The sequence below is a fragment of the Pteropus medius genome, unplaced genomic scaffold (genome assembly GCF_902729225.1).
Source record: "Pteropus medius unplaced genomic scaffold, Ma_sr-lr_union100, whole genome shotgun sequence".
NCBI lineage: Eukaryota > Metazoa > Chordata > Mammalia > Chiroptera > Pteropodidae > Pteropus > Pteropus medius.
In genome coordinates, this window is record NW_024352784.1 from 6,713,091 (window position 1) to 6,732,661 (window position 19,571).

General features: G+C 36.4%; 1 protein-coding gene across 1 annotated transcript in view; it reads right to left on the bottom strand.

Moving 5' to 3' along the window:
* Nucleotides 1–19,571, bottom strand: part of GDPD4 (glycerophosphodiester phosphodiesterase domain containing 4) — an 81,881-nt gene that overhangs the window by 40,811 nt on the left and 21,499 nt on the right. Inside the window, exon 10 of the mRNA XM_039848329.1 lies at nucleotides 7,469–7,619. Within this exon, the coding sequence (XP_039704263.1) occupies nucleotides 7,469–7,619 (151 nt within the window). The remainder of the gene's footprint in view (nucleotides 1–7,468; nucleotides 7,620–19,571) is intronic.

A 19,571-nucleotide genomic window follows, 5' to 3' on the forward strand; every position in this document is an offset into this window, starting at 1 on the left:
AACTCCTCAGTCCTTTGTGCCCATGCTTAGAGAAATTACAAGTAGAAGGGCCACTGGATGATTCAAGGTATCATACAGTTTAAAAAATAGGACAATTATCCAAAATCTGCCCCATAATGCCACTTAAAGGAAAACACTCGACAGACAATTTGAGAAGTTTCTGTAAATATAGATGAACAACAATACGGTTTCTTGTCAATACAGGTGCCACTACATTTACTATTAATTCCAGTACCAAAGAAAGTCACATTGCTCGCAATACGCAAACCACTGAAGTCATGGGAATTTCTAACAATCTTAAGTCCCTTTCCATGTCCCATTACAATAATGACTATTTTGAGGTCATTATCAGAAACACTCCTTTCTTCTCCACGGCACTTTCCTATAAATGTCATCATTAAAAATCTACTTTACAAAAAGCACCACCAGAAGAAATGTACTGCAGACTAAATATTTTCAGGAGTCACAGAAAATTCTATTGCCGATTATCCAATTATAGCTATGGATATTAGCATATTGATTCAAAAAATAATCAAATAATTGGCCATTGTACTAGAACCCCTGAGGGGAAAAGAGGCACAATAATTAGAGTCAAACTCATGAGAGTTCGAATAAACTCTGTTGATGTGTTGCCTAAAATTCTCTCAATGCTGAAGGTAAGGAAGATCTAAGTCAACTAATACAGACTTAATATAATAAGGATTAATTATCCCTTGCATTAGTCCAAGCAATATGTCTTGTTTTACCTGCTTTATATAAACCCCCAAAACTGAGATGGTAGATGATATAGATTCATCCCATATCTCTGAGCTATTAACCAAAGAGTTATACCTCTTTTTCTAGTACTGCCTAACTCTTTGATTCTATCTCTATTTACTTTCATGTCCTAGCTGAAGATAGCCAATGCCTATAGCTTTCACTAGTGAAAAATCAACAATTTACCTGGAAAGTTATGCTTCAGGCATTTACTGAAAGCCCATCCTACTCTTCTCAAGCCAAATCAAGATCTTAAGGATATGCAGCATCTCAACTCAAAATTCTAAGATTGACTCTATAGCTCTCTATGTAAAACTTCCAAGGAGAAAAATTTTAATTCTACAAAATAATGGTTCATTATCCAGGGTTCAGCAAACTTATTCTGTGAAGGGCCACATACTAAATATTTTTGACTTTGTGAGATATACAGTCTCTCTTGCAGCTATTTAATTCTATTATACAGTAAGAACAACTTATAAGTGAATAAGAATGACTGTGTTCCATTAAACTTTATTTATGGACCCTAAAATTTGAGTTTTATATATTTTTTACACATCATGAAACAATATTCTTTGATTTTTTCCATTATTTAAAAATGTAATAACCATTCTTATCTCACAGGCTATACAAAAACAGCCAGTGGGCTGAAGTTGGACAGCAGGCCGACCCCTGATCTGCGCCATGATATGCTGGCTAAGGAAGGACATAATCTAATGAGAGATTACAAATTATCCAAAATCATCCAAGGCCAACCACTAAAGACAATTAAGATGATTTCTGGGATTAACTGGGTGTTCTAAAGTATAGGTAGCAAGCTTTTTGAACTAGGCCTCTGTGTGGTTTGACTTAAACATCTTAGAACATTCGCACAAAACACAGAAACCAAAAAAAAACATCGGTAACCTCAAAATATTTCTTCAACGACCATCATTGCTGATCATCCGATCATCATAAACCTTTCTGAAAGTACACAATAGGAGAGGCCATGGTCTAAGGGCATTAATGACTTGAACACATCAAAGACTCATTGCTTATTACTATCCATCCCCGGATCCAGTAGCAATGCTTTTTATCTTTCCTCAGAAAAAAATGCAGTCTGAGTTAAATTAGTCTAAGGATCTTCAGATCCTTTACAAGGTTCATCTTTCTTTTTTATGGTACCACATTCAATACAATCCCTGTTGTTAACTGAAAATACCTGACGTTTTTGTTAGTTGATTAATTACCATACAGTTCCTACACCTCATTTGACTGTTCGCCAATATAACACTCTTTTTATTTTTTTTAGCTTTATTGAAATATAATAGACAATTAGTTGCTCATATTTACATTGTACAATTCGATGAGTTTTTTTTCGGTTATACTTGGCATACAATAATATACCAGTTTCAGTTGTACAGCATTGTGATCAGAAATATACATAACTCACAAAGTGATAACTCCACTAAATCTAGTACCCCTTTTCCCCTTACATATTTATTACATTATTAAACATCTTCCTCATGCTACACTCTACATCTCCATGTCTATTCTGCAACTATCCATTTGTACCTCTTAACCCCTTTGCCTTTTTGCCATCCCTCTAACCCTTCTCCCATATAGCAGCCCTCTAAATATTCTCTGTATCTATAAGTTTATTTCCACTTTTGTTGTTGTTGTTGTTGATCTTGTTCTTTAGATTCCACATGTAAGTGAAATTATGCAATATGTTTTTCTCTATCTGACCCATTTCATTCAGTGCAATACCCCCTAGGTCCATCAAGGCAATAACTTTTTCCATCCCCTTTCTTTTAGTCTCCGTGTGTGTCTTTTAATCTGAAGTGAAAATCTTGTAGACAGCATATGTAGTGGTCTTGTTTTCTTATCCATACAGACCACTCTACCTTTGGTTGGAGCACTTAATTCTTTTCCATTTGAGGTACTTCTGTAGTTATTAACATTCTTTATTACTGTTTTTGATACATGTTTTTTCTTCTTAAAGAAGTCTCTCCAACATTTCCTGTAATACTGGGCTGGTGGTGATAAATTCCTTTAGCTTATTTTTGTCTGGGAAGCTCTTTATCTGTTCTTCGACTCTAAATGATAACTTTGCTGAATAAAGTATTCTTAGTTGTAGATCCTACATTTTCACCACATCAAATATTTTGTGCCAAGTCCTTCTGCCCTGCGTGGTTTCTTTTGAGAAATCAGCTGCCAGTCTTATGGGTGCTCCCTTGTAGATAACTGCTTTTCTCTTACTGCTTTCAAGATCCTCTCTTTATATTTAAACTGTTGGCATTTTAGTTACAATGTGTCTTGATGTAGGCCTCTTTGGGGTCCTCTTTCTTGGGACTCTCTGAGCTACCTAAAGTTGTATATCTATTTCCTTCACTAGGTGAGGGTAGTTTTCCATCATTATTTCTTCAAATAGTTCTTCAACATCTTGTTTTCCTTCAGGTTCCCCTATGACACAGATATTTTACATTTAATAGTGTCCCATAGGCTCCTTAAATTATTATAGTTTGGCTTTTTCTTACCATTCTAATTGAATGTCCTTGGCTTCCTCATCCTCTCTAATGGTGGTTTGATCCTTTTCTTCATCCACTGTTTATTCCATCTAATATATTCTTCATCTCAGATAATGTGTTCTTTATTTCTGACTGGTTCCCTTTTATAATTTCCATTTTTATGTTTTTTATCTCTTTGTTCAAGTTCTCACTGAATTCATCTACTCCTCCCCTAAGTTCACTGAGCATCTTTATTATCAGTGTTTTCAACTCTATCCGTTAGATTGCTTGACTCCACTTTTCCTTGATCTATGTTCTGTACTTTCATATGGATTCTGCTTCTTTGTCTTCCCATTTTGGCTGCCTTTTTACGACTGTTTCTATGTACTGAGCAAAGCTCCTAAGTCTCCTAGTCTTATTAGTATCTCTTTGTGTAGTAGGTGTCCAATGGCACAGTTGTGAGAGGGGTTCAGCTGCAGGCAAGTTTAGCCCCGGCCTGTTCCTCTCTGGGGCCACCTGTTAAGATTCAGCAAGCAATCCACAGATGCTGTGCTTATAGTTGCCTCAAGAAACCATAACAGATACGGAGGTCAGCTGCCACCAGTGTGAGTCTTGGCTCTGCTCAGCAAGGAGCACCTGACTTACCAAGTGGATCAGGTAGAGCCCTGAGTAGAGGCAGGCTGAGTTTCAGGGAATCTTCTAGGCGGAGAAATCTCTGTTATCCAGTTTGATGACATCTCAGCTATGGCAGCACTGGATGCACATACTGGGAGGAGGGAGGGCTCAACAGAGAAACAATGGATACTGCTGGCACTTCTGTCTGGGAGAGATCCTCACTTTGGCCCTCACTCCAACAACTCAGTGTCACCCTGTAAGTCCCTGGTGACCCCGAGCAGCCAACCGGTGCTGGAACTCAGAGCGAGCAGATCATCACTGTGAAAGTTCGCTCGTGGACACGGCCCCTTTAAGAGGCGTCTGCAGCTGCCACAGCCTGTGTCCCACTCAGCCACTCGGGACTGGGCAGCTTCGTCTCTTCACCCCCTCCTACCTTCTACTGTTGCAAACTGATTAATTTTTTTCTCTCCCTAGTTGTTCATCTAGATCCCAGGTGAGTTTCCTTGCTGTTTGCTCCAAGTTTCTGTCACAACTTTGATTTGGTCGCAAGAGGGATGAACAAAGGCTTTATCATGCATGCCATTTTCCCCTCCTCTGTAGCGCTTTTAATATAGCGACTGTACTATCCTTACTGGTGAAGGAGAATCTCATTATTTCTGTAATTACAGAACTGTCCATGCCTGGAATGGTTCTTTTGGATGCTCCTATACCAAATCTTCATTTAATATTGTTTATTCATAGGTTTCATTTTAAAAATTAAAAAAAGTAACAGGCTGATTACACAATTTTTGTAGATTCTCTTATGTAACTTCAAATCCATTACCAGATATCAAATAGCCTCAAGTCACCAAAATATTGCTCTCACTAGGATATGTGAGATTGTTAAAAACGAAACAGTACCTATATACATTGATTGCTTGTTTTCTTTTAAAGTAATTCACAACTTGGAAATCTATTGTGAAAAAAGAGGTTTTTAACTGTTTCAGGTTTCCAAATAAATTGCTGCCCTACAGGTAGAGGTCCAGAGTGAAAGAGACATTAGTGGAAATGGTTTAGCAAATTATCACACTAAACACAATGCTCTGACTAAATTCCTTAGTCAAGGGTATAAAATAGATAAGAAAGACCACTCCATGGAGTTCAAAAATTGTAGCATTAATACACGAAATGTGGCCCCCAATTCTGAAAAGAAAGACTAGAACTAATCAGGTTGCCAGATTCATGGTGGCCACCTGATAGCACCAATTAATCTCAAATAGATACTTTCCAAATCCTCCATGACATAACTCATCACAGTAGAAATAAAATGACTGCAGTATTAAATAAACACCAATGGAGCAATTTTTCTAATATATAAGATGTAACCAGTTCTTTCCTCATCTGAAACCAACGTATTCCTAAAAAAAAAAAAAACTGTAAACATAAGACATGGATTAGAACTTTGCCCAAAATGACCCTTTGAGGATCTTGAAACAGATTTTGTATAGTTTCTTTCCTCTGTGGGTAATGAATTTGTACTAGTAATTGTGTTTATTTTATGGTTGGGCTAAAGCATTTCCCCATTAAATAGCAACTGTAACTTAAAATGGCTTAAAAACCTATTATATATTTGTGTTCTCTACCTAAGCCATTCTGACTTAGCTATCCTATGATAGGAAAAACATTTTACTGGGATATCTATTCTGATTTATGCAAAATTTTGCTCCTTACTAAAACATCAGCTATCCTTATACACACCATACTCCGGAAAAGTGGGGAAAAGACATGATATATAAAAACTGAAATCAGCCAAACTATCAAATACCTTTAAAATTCCTTGCCCTCAAATATTACCCATTTTCTCTTATGCTTTGTGTTCTTCCCCGTAAGGAAGTCCTAGAGATATCCTTGTCAACTAGTCACTTGAAGCCTCATGTTTTGGGAATATTTGCAATCAAACTTAACATCAGTCATTTATAAAAACTCTTTCAGCTAAATACTATACATGATTAACCAAGATATCTTAGTCCTGACATTAACAAGAAACAAGCTGGAAAACAGCTCATAGAAAGACTGCCCTTGAACATCAGTGGAAAATGATATTAGATACTCTGAACTCAAGTAGAACAGTTAAAGCAGAAATAATTGAGTCTTGGACACACGTTTCCGAACTAAAATGATATCATTTATCTAAAATAATTGGAAAGGTACAGCCATTAGAAATCATAAACCTAGGTTCTCCAGAGAAGCACTAGAAGTCAATAGCTGATCCAAGGTCCTCAGAACTAGCAAACAACTATATGAAGTAGAACAGCTGTCATCAAAAAACAATGAGAAAAGATTCTCCTGATAAATGCCAAACTCACCTTTGAATGCTTTTGTTCTTTATTTTGCGGTCACACTTCTTGTTTTATTGACTTCAGGTTATACACTGCTATTTAGTCTATCATGTTCCTCTTACTGAAAACAACAATTTGCCCAACCCTAGGATTTCCTAGACAACCACCACTCTAACTATAATTCAGCTCTATCAAACGATTACTAGTGTAGACAATCTGAAAATATGCTGGGCACATCAACCCTTGCCAACTCCTAGCAAATCTGAAATTAATTCTTCTAAAGTGAATTTTGGTTAAAAAATTTTCTAATCAACACCTTAAGAGGTGTTAAACTGCTATCTATTGATTAGATAGAGAGAGAGAGACAGAGACAGACAGATGGACAGTGCAGTCAGTGGAGGATTGCCACAATTATACTTTAAGATTGTGACTCAACTTGATTATATAAAGCAGTCTAATTCCCAATAATACTTCCCCTTATAGGTTATACTTGTTATTTCCTTGTAGTATTATGGCATATAAAATCCCTAAAAAGACTCAAAAATTTAAAGTCATGAGTTATTCCTATGAATGAGACAAAAGAGCAAATTGTTCAAGTATAGAAATAACTGAAGATAATATAAAGACATTATGATAACTGTATTAGTTTCCAAAAGTTGCTATAACAAATTACTACAAACTTGGTGAGTTATGAAACAGAAATTAGTAACCTGAAATTAACTCTAATTTAGTACCAAATTAGAGTTATGGTGGCCACCATAAATACATTATTTATCATAATGTATTATAATTGCCTGTTTCATATCGTAGCCCGTGAATTCCATTAAAGCTGGCTGTGTGTTTATTCACCGCTATATTCCTGGTGTATAGTACTCAAAAGTCATACAATAAATATTTTTAAATAGTAAGATGATATAATAAAGAAAATAAATATGTTTCCTATTCTGCCTCATCTATGATTGTGAGCTACTTAAAATACCGAGGAAAATGTAATGTATGTGGTAGGCACACTGTAAAAGTTTATGAAATGCTTAGATAAAAAGGAACTAAATGACAACAGTAAGTTCACAAGTGACCACAGAATTTCCAGTGACTGCAGAAAGCAGTAATTATATTGACTGCATCACTGAAAAAGCCCTCCTGCCAATGCTATAGTTCTACTATCGAAATGGAATGAAATTATGTGTATGCTTGACTGTCTTCATCTAAAGCCTTTCTCTCCAGGAGCAACACACGACCTTGTACAGAAGAGGGAGTCAATGCAGAACTGTAGACCTAGGGAATATGTCTTACCTGTACAAACCATTTGCCTGCATTCAGAGTCGACAAGAAATTCCAAGTGAAGAAGGAACTAGGTCTGAAGGAGGCATTTGGCATGACCTCCCTGATATTGGTTGTTCTTCTCAGGTCATTGTCATGCATGAGAAAAGGCACCTCATCATAACTGCAGGCAGAGGAGGAACAGAGGGGAAAGAGTGGATAGGCTGAACTCAGCCACCTTGGTAAATAATTTACCACCTTGGTAAATAGGGCTCTCAGAAAGCCCATCAAGGTTACAAGTCTTACTAGGATTCCTAACTCCCTTGAAAATCTCAGCAAAGGCCTAAGTACCAATCATTTACACTTTGATGTTCATATTTTTCTGCCCTAGGGATTAATCTTTTGTGACACATAATAAAATGTCAGTGATGATGGAAGAGTAGCTTCCCTATCTAGGGGCTTTCTGGCCTCAAGAAAACAGTAGGTACAGTAGTGACCTGAAAGTAAGCTGAGGGGTGTGGTGATGTGGCAAGGCCCTGAGGTCTCAGAATTATACTAATCTACTCCATTATCCTTTGTTTCTCTGACCCATTTTCCAGCAAGGCACCTGCCCTGAGTATTTCTGGTCCTAGGCCCTTCGCATCAGATAGTATTACTAGAAAAATTCCTGGTTCTGTTATCTGCTATTTGCCTTGAAAAATTTCTGCTTTTATGAAAATCTCTCTTGCTTTCCCATTAAAATACCTATGAAGAGAACTCTTTGATGGCCATGAGGGAGTAACAGGATTGACACTTAGCCTCCTGACCATAAACAACTATAAAACTGGACAAATTAAGAGAAATAACTTCTTCAGCCAATGGATAATTGGGAGTACAGCATGCTGAACTCTGAGAAAAGACAAATAAATGAAACAAGCCCTACCATTACCCAGGCTTCCCTCTTGTAAGCACATACTGGACTGTGGCATAGGGAGGGATCCCTAAAACGGACCCAGCTATCGCGCTGAAATGAGGAGAAAGAGATCAAATTAAGGAGAGGTCAAGATGGCTAGAATTTGTGTACTGGAGTTCGAGAGAGCAAGGGTCCCTAACCCACAAGCAGCGGACCAGTACTGGTCCATGGCCTATTAGGAACTAGGCCACAGAGCAGGAGGTGAGTGATAGGTGAGCAAGCAATGTTTCAGCTGTATTTATTTGCAGCTGCTCCCCAGTGCTAGCATCACCGCCTTAGCTCCACCTCAGATCATCAGGCATTACATTCATATAGGAGCACCAGTCCCAGATGCCAAAAAGGTTGGGGACTGTTGCCACAGAAGATGGAACTATACAAAAAAAAAAGAAGAAGAAAGAAGGAGGAGGAGGAGGAGGAGAAGAAGAAGAAAGAAAGAAGAAAAGAGTTTTAGGGAAAAATATACAGCTGTCCCTTCAATATATGGCAAAATATCAAAATGTACATATGCAGAGCAAAACTCTATTAATCTTGTAATGTCTGACATGTAATGAAAATTTACCAGACATTTAAAATAGCAGAAAAATGTAACCACAACCAGGAGAAATTACACAATAAAGAAAACTTGGAAATGAAAGAAATGAAAGTAGTAAACAAGGGTATTAAAACATGTAAAACGAAAATATACATGATTTCTATAATAGATGTAAAGAACACGAACATAATGCTGAAATAACTAATATATTTAAAATGGAAATTCTGTAGCTGAAAAATATAATAACTAAAGTAAAAATTTCACTGGATGAAATTAACAGATTAGATATTATAGATAACGTAAAGATCAATCAATTTTAAGATGCAGCAATAGAGTCTACCCAAATGACCTATGAGACATTATCAAGCAGTATTATATATATGTGATTAGATCCTAAAAAGAGGGAACAGAAGAAAAGAAAAAGAAAACTAAAAAAAAAAAAAATTCAAAATTTGATGAAAATTATGCATAAACAGATCCAAGAATCTTAATGAGTCCAAGGTAGATAAATACATGAATACACATACACATGCACGCATCCTACACTAAGGATTATTATAACAAAACTGGTGAAAAACTGATGAAAAAAAGAAATCATACAAGTAGCCAGGAGGGAAAAAAGATATTTTGATAGAAATACGGATTAGCAGAGAGCTGACTTCTCAACAAAAATGATGAAAGAATACAATAAAACCACATATTTTAAATTCTGAAGGAAATCAAATGCCAACTTAAAATTCTTGAAAATGAAAGGAAGAAGAAAGGATGCCAGGAAGATGGCAGAGTAGGAAGTACCAGGAATCTATCTCCCCACCTAGAAAACTGCCCTGGAAAACTTTGATGTAACTATTTGAGAACTATGGAGTCTATGAATGGCTTGCCACTTTTAGGAGAAAGCTTGGATGTAAACTGGAGTTAATGTCAGTTCATTCAGCTCTTAACCCAGTAGCAGCTTCCTAACCCCCTCCTGTAGCCACATGGCAAGCAACTGCGCACAGGTTCCTTGTATAGCAGTTGGTGAGAGCTAGGGTGGCAAAAGTATCCTGTATTCCAAATACAAAGGATCTCTGCTCTGGTTGCTGATTGCTCCTTCTTGTCACAGAAGGGCAGAAAGAGAGGCACACAGTCATTGTTGTTGAACCTTCCTCCACTGTTACAAAGCTCTCACCTTATGACCAAAGTGACTTCCAGGGCATTTAAAGGGCCTTTTTAACTCTCATAATTTTTCTCCTTTTCTCCCTTTTGGAAACCAGACATTAAAGACCAGCACATTAGAAACATCTGTACATACAGGGAAAATTAGAAAGTGACTACATATGCCAAAAGAAAGAATCAGAAAAAATCTAAGAAGACCTTAAGTTTACACCTCAATGTGACTCATGTCAAAGGGGCATCCCACAAAGCTTTTTTTTTTTTTTTTTAAGCAAACTCTGAGGAAGCAGAAGAATCTGAGTTTCAGTGTTATCATATTATTAGATTCAAATGCCCAATTTTCAACAACAACAAAAAACCAAAGAATACAAAGAAATAAAGTATGGACCATTTTAAGTTAAATAAATTAACAGACACCTCTGGTCAAGATGGTATAGTAGATAGATACTGTGCTCACCAGTTTCACAACCACATCAAAATTACAACTAAACTACAGAACAACCAACACCAGGAGTCACCTGAGGTCTGGCCGAATAGAAGTCCTACAATTGAAGACATCCATAAGAGGCCACCTCAAGTCGAGACACAAAACAGGCTGGTCCCACTACACGTGGTGGATGGGAATCAAGAGGGATATCTTGGATGCAGAAGTCCCTCTGGAGGAGTGAGAGGTGCTGGCCCCACACTGAGTTCCCCAGCCCAGGGTTCCAATGCCAGGAAGAGAAGTCTCCACAACCTCTAGCTGTTAAAACCAGCAGAGATTGTGGATGAGTGAGATGAAGGGCTGTGGGAATCACAGATGTTCCTCTTAAAGGGCCCATGCACAATCTTACTCACAGACAACTCACTTGCTCTGAGCTCCAGCACCAGAGAAGCTGCTCAAAAACTACCTGAGATATACAGAGAGGAATGGAATTGTCTGGCATCAGGTTGAGGGCTGGAGGGCAGCTTTCTCACAGACAGAAGAGCTGGAAGAATCCACCGTTCCTTTTTTTGAGCCCTCCCCACTCCAGGTGTGCAGACACAGGAGGCCTCCATATCTGAGTCTCCATCAACTTGGCTAACATAGGTCACCCAGCCTAGGTAATTCCCTGAGACCTCCACCCCTTTCAACTTTTGGGTCCACCCAAGCCACCTCCAGTGGCTTTTCCATACAATGGCCTGTCTTGGCTCTTGCTGTCAACTTTCCTAAAATCTTTCAAAGGTTCACAAAACCCAAACAGGCAGCAGCTGGCCTCAGCACGTTTGTATGTCTTGCTGAGGAGCTCCAAGCCCAGCAACAGCAGCAGTCAGCCTTGGTTCACAGACTGGCCTCTTGAGGTACCTATAAGCCTAGCACAGGAGGTGGCTATCTGCAAACTGCTTGGTGGCTTATGTCAGGTGGCCCCAGGAAGTACACAGGCTACAGCTGAACTTGACCTGTGATGGGGGTCCCTCCCAGTAGACCCTGGGGCTAGCACACATGATTGCCAGCAACCACGAGAGCTGGAGCATCACCCAGGGCTGCATCCGAGGACAACACAACCAAAGGGCAGATGAAGCAAGTACCAGAGGTCTGCTAAAGCAAAACCTGCTCCATAGGTCAGCCTTTCACTGGTTAGTCTTCATACCAATCAGCCCAAGGGTCAGTCCCTCCCATGGATGTGCAAACAGCAACCAAGGCTCAACTACAACAGAAAGGCATATACAACCCATACAAGGGACATACCTGGAGCATCCGGCTCAGGTGACAGCGCCAGTGGGCTCCAGAGGACACCTACTACATAAGGCCACTCTACTAAGACTGAGAGACATAGCAGCCCTACCTAATACATAGAAACAAACACAGGGAGGCAGCCAAAATGAGGAGATAGAGAAACATGTCCCAAATGAAAGAACAAAACAAAGCTCTAGAAAAAGAACTAAACAAAATGAAGACAAGCAATCTACCAGATACAAAGTTCAAAACACTGGTTATAAGGATGCTCAATAAACTTAGGGGAGGAGTAGATGAATTCAGTGAGAACTTTAACAAAGAAACATAAAACATAAAAAAAAAACAGTCAGAAATAAAGAATATAAAACTGAAATGAAGAATACATTAGAAGAAATCAATAGTAGATTAGATGAAGGAGAAGATCAAATCAGTTATTTAGATGATAAGGCAGCAGAAAACACCCAATCAGAACAGCAAAAAGAAAAAAGAATCTAAAAAAATCATGAGGATTGTTTAAGGGGCCACAGGAACAACATCGAGTGTACCAATATTTACATCATAGGGGTACTAGCAGGAGGAAAGAGAAAGCAAGCGATTAAAAACCTATTTGAAGAAATAATGATGGAAAACTTCCCTAACCTGGTGAAAAAAATAGACATACAAGCCTAGGAAATGCAGACAGTCCCAAAGAAGATGAACTTAAAGATGCCCACACCAAGATACATCATAATTAAAACACCAAAGGTTAAAGGCACAGAGAGAATCTTAAAAGCAGAAAGAGAAAAGCAATTAGTCACCTACAGGGAAACTCCCATAAGACTGTCAGCTGATTTCTCAACAGAAACATCGTAGGCCACGGGGGGGGTGGGGGAGCGGTGAAATGGCATGAAATATTTAGTGATAAAAAGCAAGGATCTACAGCCACAATTACTCTACCCAGCAAAGCTATCTTTTAGAACTGAAGGACAGATAAAGAGCTTCCTGACAAGAAAAAGCTAAGGGGTTCATCAATAACAAGCCAGTATTGCAAAAAAATGTTAGAGGAACTTCTTTAAAGAGAAGAAGGAAAAAAGATAAAAAATATAAATAATAAAATTGCAATAACTACATATGTATCAACAATTACTTGAAATGTAAAAGGATTAAATGTTCAAATAAAAAGATATGGTGGCCAAATGGATAAGATAACAAGACCCTTATATATGCTGCCTACAGAAGACTTGCTTCTGATCTAAAGACACACAGGCTGAAAGTAAAGGGATGGAAAAAGAAGTTTCGTAAAAATGGAAACAAAAAAAAAATCTGGGGTAGCAATACTTATACCAGACAAAATAGACTTTAAGACAAAGGCTATATAACAAGAGACTAAGAAAGACCTGGTAATCTCACTTCTTGGTATTCATCCAAAGAAACTCAAAATACTACTTTGAAGGGATGTGTTCATCCATATGTTCATTGTAGCATTATTTACAATAGTCAAGATATAGAGGCAATCTGGGTGTCCACCAATGGATGAATGGATAAAAAAGAGGTGGTACATATATACAGTGGAATATTACTAAGCAATAAAAAATTTTTTAAAAAAGAATAAAATCTTGCCATCTACAGCACCATGGATGGACTTAGAGGATACTGCACTGAGTGGAGTCAGACAAAGACAAAATATCATGATTTCACCTATATGTGGATTCTAAAGAACAAAATAAACAAACAAAACAGAAACAAACTCACAGATACAGAAAACATTTTGAGGTTACCTGATGGAAGAGGGGTTGCAGGGGTGAGGAAAAAAGAGGAAGGGATTAAGAAGTACAAATTGGTAGTTACAAAATAGTCATGGGGATGTAAAGTATACCCTAAGGAATATAGTCAATAATATTGTAATAACTATGTATGGTGTCAGAAGGGTACTAGACTTATCGAGGTGACCACACTGTAAGTCACATAAATGTCTAATCACTATGTGGTATACCTGAAACTAATATAATATTGTATGCCAAATATAATTGAAAAAAAATTTAATTTAAATAAATAAGTCAACAAAAACTGTCCCTGAAAAAAAGAGCTGATGACAAATATACTAGAGAAAGACTTTAAAAATAATTATCTTAAAAATACTTAAAGAACTAAAGGTAGACGTAGATAAAGTCAAAAATAACATATGAAAAGAGCTGCAATATTAATAAAGAGACTAAAAACTTAAAAAAAAAAAGAAAAAAGAAAAAAGAAAGAAATTCTGGAGCTAAATAGTACCATAACTAAAATGGAAAACTGATTAGTGGGATTCAAAGGTAGATTAAAGCAGGTAGAAGGAAGAATCAGTGAACGTGAAGAGAGAACAATAGAGGTTATTGAGTCTGAGAAACAGAAAGAAAAGGTTATTAAAGGTGAACAGAGTCAAAGGGATACCTTGACACCAAATCCAGACAAACTCACTACAAGAAAACTACAGACCAATATCCCTTATGAACATTGATGCAATAATTCTCAACAAAATACCAGCAAATAAAATTCAGCAGCATATTAAAAGGATTATACACTATGACAAAGCAGAATTTATTACTAAAGTGCAAGGATGGTTCAACATACCAAAATCCATCAATTTAAAACACATTAACAGAATTAAGGGAAAAAAATATGATCATTTCAACTGTTACAGAAAAGTGTTTGAGAAAAATTCAACACCTTTCACAATTAAAAAATGCAACAAACATAATAGAAGGAAACTACCCCAACATAATAAAAGACATATATGAAAAAACCACAGTGAACGTCATATTTAATGATGAAAAGCTGAAAGCTTTCCCTCTAAAATTAGGAACAAGACAAAGATGTCTGCCTTTGCCACTTCTGTTCATAGTAGTATAGGAAGTTCTACCCAGAGCAATTAGGCAAAATAAAGAAATAAGATGCATCCTAACTGAAACGGAAAGAAACTACCTGTTTTCAGATCATATGATCTTTTATGTAGAAAACCCTAAAAATGCCACACAAAAACAAATAAATTCAGAAAAAAGTCAGAATACAAAGTCAAAACACGAAAATCAGTTGCATTTCTATATACTAACAACAAACATTCTGAAAAGAAAATTACAAAGACAATTCTATTTACAATAGTATCAAAAAGAATAAAGTACTTAGGAAACGTAACCAAAGAGATGAAAGATTTAAACTAGAAAATGTTGCTGAAAAAATTTAAGAAGACATAAATGGAAACATCTCTCTTTTGAAAAGATTGTTAAAGGAAAAATTAATAACAATAGATTCGGAGATTTCTGACAGTAACAGGTCATACAATGGGAGAGGTGAAATGAAAATATACTGTTAAAAGACTTGCATTTTAAACACACAAAAATGTATAATATTTAAAGGAAGAGGTGATAGCTTAAAGATCATATAACTCTAGTGCAAGCACTAAATAAAAGAGGTTTAGCTAATAAGCCAACAATGAAGATTAAGTCCTAAAAAATACTCTATTAACCTAACAAAAGACAGGGAATATGAAAACGGCTAAATAGTAACATACTCACCTCAGGTATAAAATTTAAGGGAGGTCTCCCAAAAAAATCAGTAATCAAAGTAAATACTATTTTAATACAATATTTAAAAATCTAAATTGATGTAAAAAATCCACAAAAAAACATATTAAATTTTAAATATAGACAGAATTAGTATCACTGATTTTTCCTTCTGCCTCAGGCTCTAATATGGCTTAACATGGCACATCTTTATGGAAATATCTTTTCTATATTTGGACATTTTGTTCATCATGGACATTAAAGGGTAGATAATATTGAGAGAAATTACTGCTCTCTCTCCCTACCACCTGCTTTCCCCCAAACACACACACGCACGCGCACGCACGCGCGCACACACACACACACACGTTCTTAGATACAGCATCTACAACTATTTCCCTTAAAATACTATGTAGAGACTGAGTAGTTGGGAATGGGGCAGTAGGCTCACACAAGCTTCTTGGGATCTTTCAGTCTCTCTGCCTCAGCTTCCGCTGACTCCCAGCAACTGCTGGCAAGATTTCTCCTTCTGGCCCATACAAGGAGGTCCACAGTGCCACTCAGCCTTCTCCAGAGGTACTGTTCCATGCTCAGTGAGGGTAAGGCTGGCTAGGCTTTTATGCTAAACCTCAGCAGCCAAAAGTTCTTTGCATAGATTCTTATCAAGGCCTTCCATAGGCTTTCTCTCAGATACTAAATAACTGTTAATATTATTTGCTTTTGAGGAACAGACATACCTCCTCCTTTACAAATGTTTCTCAAAAATGCTATATTCAAATGAAAGTTTCATATAAACATGTTGACATTTCTTGAGAACAATGTGTTTGCAATTTTACAAAGTGGAGTAAACAATTTTACAAAGTGGAGTAAACAAAGTGGAGTTCACTTTGGGTGTGGGGAGGAGATGAGCATTCCTTTCAAAAATTTTATCACAAATCCCCAAAATTCCAACATTTTGAAGGCAAGAAAAATTGGTAGGAGTGAGCAATGAAAACTACATAGGAAACAGCCAGGAAGGAAGAAAATCAGAGAGTATATATTATGTAAGTCAAATAAAGAAAGAATTTAAAAAATGAGGGCATATTCAAACGCTGAGAGGTTAAGATGAAAACTGAAAATTTACCATCATATTTTACAAGTTTGAGTTCACTGGTAACTTAGCAAGAGTTCAGTGAAATGGTGTGAAAAAAGCGTGGTTGGGGTAAGCTCCAAAGGGATTGGAAAAGCAAAAGGAAGACAGAGCAGAAATAACTCTTTGGAGAAATGCTGCCTATAAGATGCAGGTCATGAAATAGAGCAGCATATGAGGTCCTGAAAAGTTTTAAAATGTCAGGATGAATCAACTCCAAACATGAACATAACTCATTATGTATGTGTATATGTGTGCATATATGTACATACTACCACAAATTTTATCACATGTATAGATTGTGTGACCACTACAATTGGTACACAGATCTGTTCCATCATCACAAAGAAATTCCCTCATGCTATTACTTTAGTCAGACCCTCCCCACTAATTCTAACCCCTGGCAACCACTGGTATGTCTTCTACCACTATAATTTTCTCATTCGAAGGTGATATGTAAATGGAATCATACAGTATGTAACCTTTTGAGATTTTATTTTTCACTCAGTATAATACAATTGAGATTCATCCAAGTTGTTGTGTTTGTCAATATTTCATTCCTTTTTGTGGCTGAATAGTATTCCATTGTATGGAGGTACCATCATTTTTATCCTTTAGAGTGCTGAAAGTCATTTTGGTTCTTTCCAGTTTGGGGCTATTACAAATAAAGCTTCTTTGAACATTAGCATACAGGTTTTGTATGGACATACATTTTCATTTCTCTAGGATAAATAAATACCCAGGAGTGCAATTGCTGGGTCATATGGTTAGTGGATGTTTAACTTTAGAAGAAACTGCCAAACTGATTTTCAGAGTGGCTATACCATTTTACATTTCCAAAACACATATGAGAATCAGTTGTTTCTCAATCTTGCTGGTATTTGGTAGCCAATATATATATTATAAATATATATATATAAATATATATATTTAGCCATTGTGATAGGTGTGTAGGGATGTCTCATTATGGCTTTGTTTTCTCTAAAGGCTAATAACGTTGACCATATTTTCATCCATTTATTTGCCATCTGTACATCCTCTTGGGTGAAGTGTTTGTTCATGTTTTTTGCCTATTTTCTAATGGGCTTGTTTGGTAGGTGAGAGAGTTCTTTATGTAAATGGGATATAAGTCCTTTGTTGGATATGGGTTTGCAAATATTTTCTGTCAGTCTCTACCTTGTCTTTTCATCCTCTTTGCAGGGTGTTTCACAGAGCAAATGCTTTTTATTTGGATAAAGTCCAACTTACTTTCTCTTTTATGGTTCATATTTCTGGTGTCATGTTTAAGAACACTTTATCTAATTCTAGGTCACAAAGATTTTTCTGTTATGACATTTTCTAAAAGTTTGAGTTTTACATTTTACATTAAATTTATGATTCGTTTTGAGTTCATTTCTGTGTAGGGTGTGAGGTATTGTATGAGGTTCTCTGCCCTCCCCATAGAAGTCCAATTTTTCCATCACCACTTACTGAAAAGACTGCCTTTACTTGATTGAACTGATTGCTCACCTTTGTGAAAAACCAGGTGGGTGTATGTACAGGGGCATATTTCTGGAATCTCTATCCTGTTGTATCAGAGATTTCCATGTCTGACTCTCCTCCAACAGGACACTATCTGTATGTAAACAACAAGTCTTGAAATCACATAGTGTGATTCCTCTAACTTTATTCTTCTTTATCAATATTGTAGTAGCTATCCTAGTTCCTCTGACTTTGACTCCATATCAATTTTAGAATCAGCTTGTCTCTTTTTTTAAAGCTGATGGCACTTTTTTTTTAATTTCTATTTTGAGATCATTATAATCACATGGGTTTGTAAGAAATAATAGAGATCCTATATAGTCTTCACCCAATTGTCTCCAATAGCAAAATCTTACATAACTATACTATAATATTACAACAAAACTGACATTAATAAAATTACTGACCTTATTCATATTTCATTAGTTTTACAGGCACTTATTTCTGCATGCGTTAGTTCTATGTTCATTTTATCACATGTACAGATATAGGTGGCTATCACTACCATCAAGATATACAGCATTAAAAATACAACAGTCTCATGCTACCTTTTATAATCACAGCCACCTCTCTCTCTCCCCCTTCTTCACCATCTCCAAACCACTAATTTATTTCCAATCACTTTAATCTTATCATTTTGAAAGTGATATATAAACGAAAGTATATAACCTTATGAGACTGGCTTTACTCATTCAGCATAATTCCCCAATTACGAAATCCATCTAAATTGTTGCATGTATCAATAGGTTATTCTTTTATTGTTGAGTAAAATTCTGTGATATAGATACACCACAGTTTGCTTGACCATTTACCTCTTGAACCTCTTGATGGACATTGGGGTTATCCATATGTTGGCTATTATTAATAAAGTACCTAAGAGCATTAATGTAAAGTCTTTGTATGAACATTAATTTTCATTTTCTCTGGGATAAACGCCCAAGAATACACTTTCTGGATTGCATGGTAAACATGTGTTTAGTTCTGTAAGAATTTGCTTAACTTATCGGAGCAGTTATATTATTTTACATTTTCTACAGCAATATGTATTTGTGATTCACCAGCATTTCGAGTTATTACCATTTTTTAATTTAGCCATTCTGAATTCAGTGACATTAGTTATATTTATATACACAATGTTCTGCAACCATCAGCACTATCTATTTCCAAACTTTTATTACCCCAAACAGAAACTCTGTACCCACTAAGTAATAACTCTCCATTCTTCCCTTCTCCCAGTCCCTGGTAACTTTAATCTACTTTCTGTCTCTATAATTTGCCTATTCTAGATACTTCATGTAAATAATATTTATTCTTCTGTGTCTAGCAAGTTTCACTTAGCATAGTATTTTCAATGTTCATTAATATTGTAACATCTATGTTATAGCAGACTTTAATCATTTTTATGGTTGAATAATGTTCCATTGATTGTATATACCACATTTTATTTATTCATCTGTTGATGGATGCTTGGATTGTTTACAACTTTGGGCTATTATAAATAATGCTGCAATAAACAATAAGTATCTGTCTGAGTCCCTGTTTTCAATTTTTTAGGGGAATATACTTAGGAGTAAAAATGCTAGTTCATGTGATAATTCTATGTTAAGCTTTCTAAGGACAAAAACTGTTTTCCAGA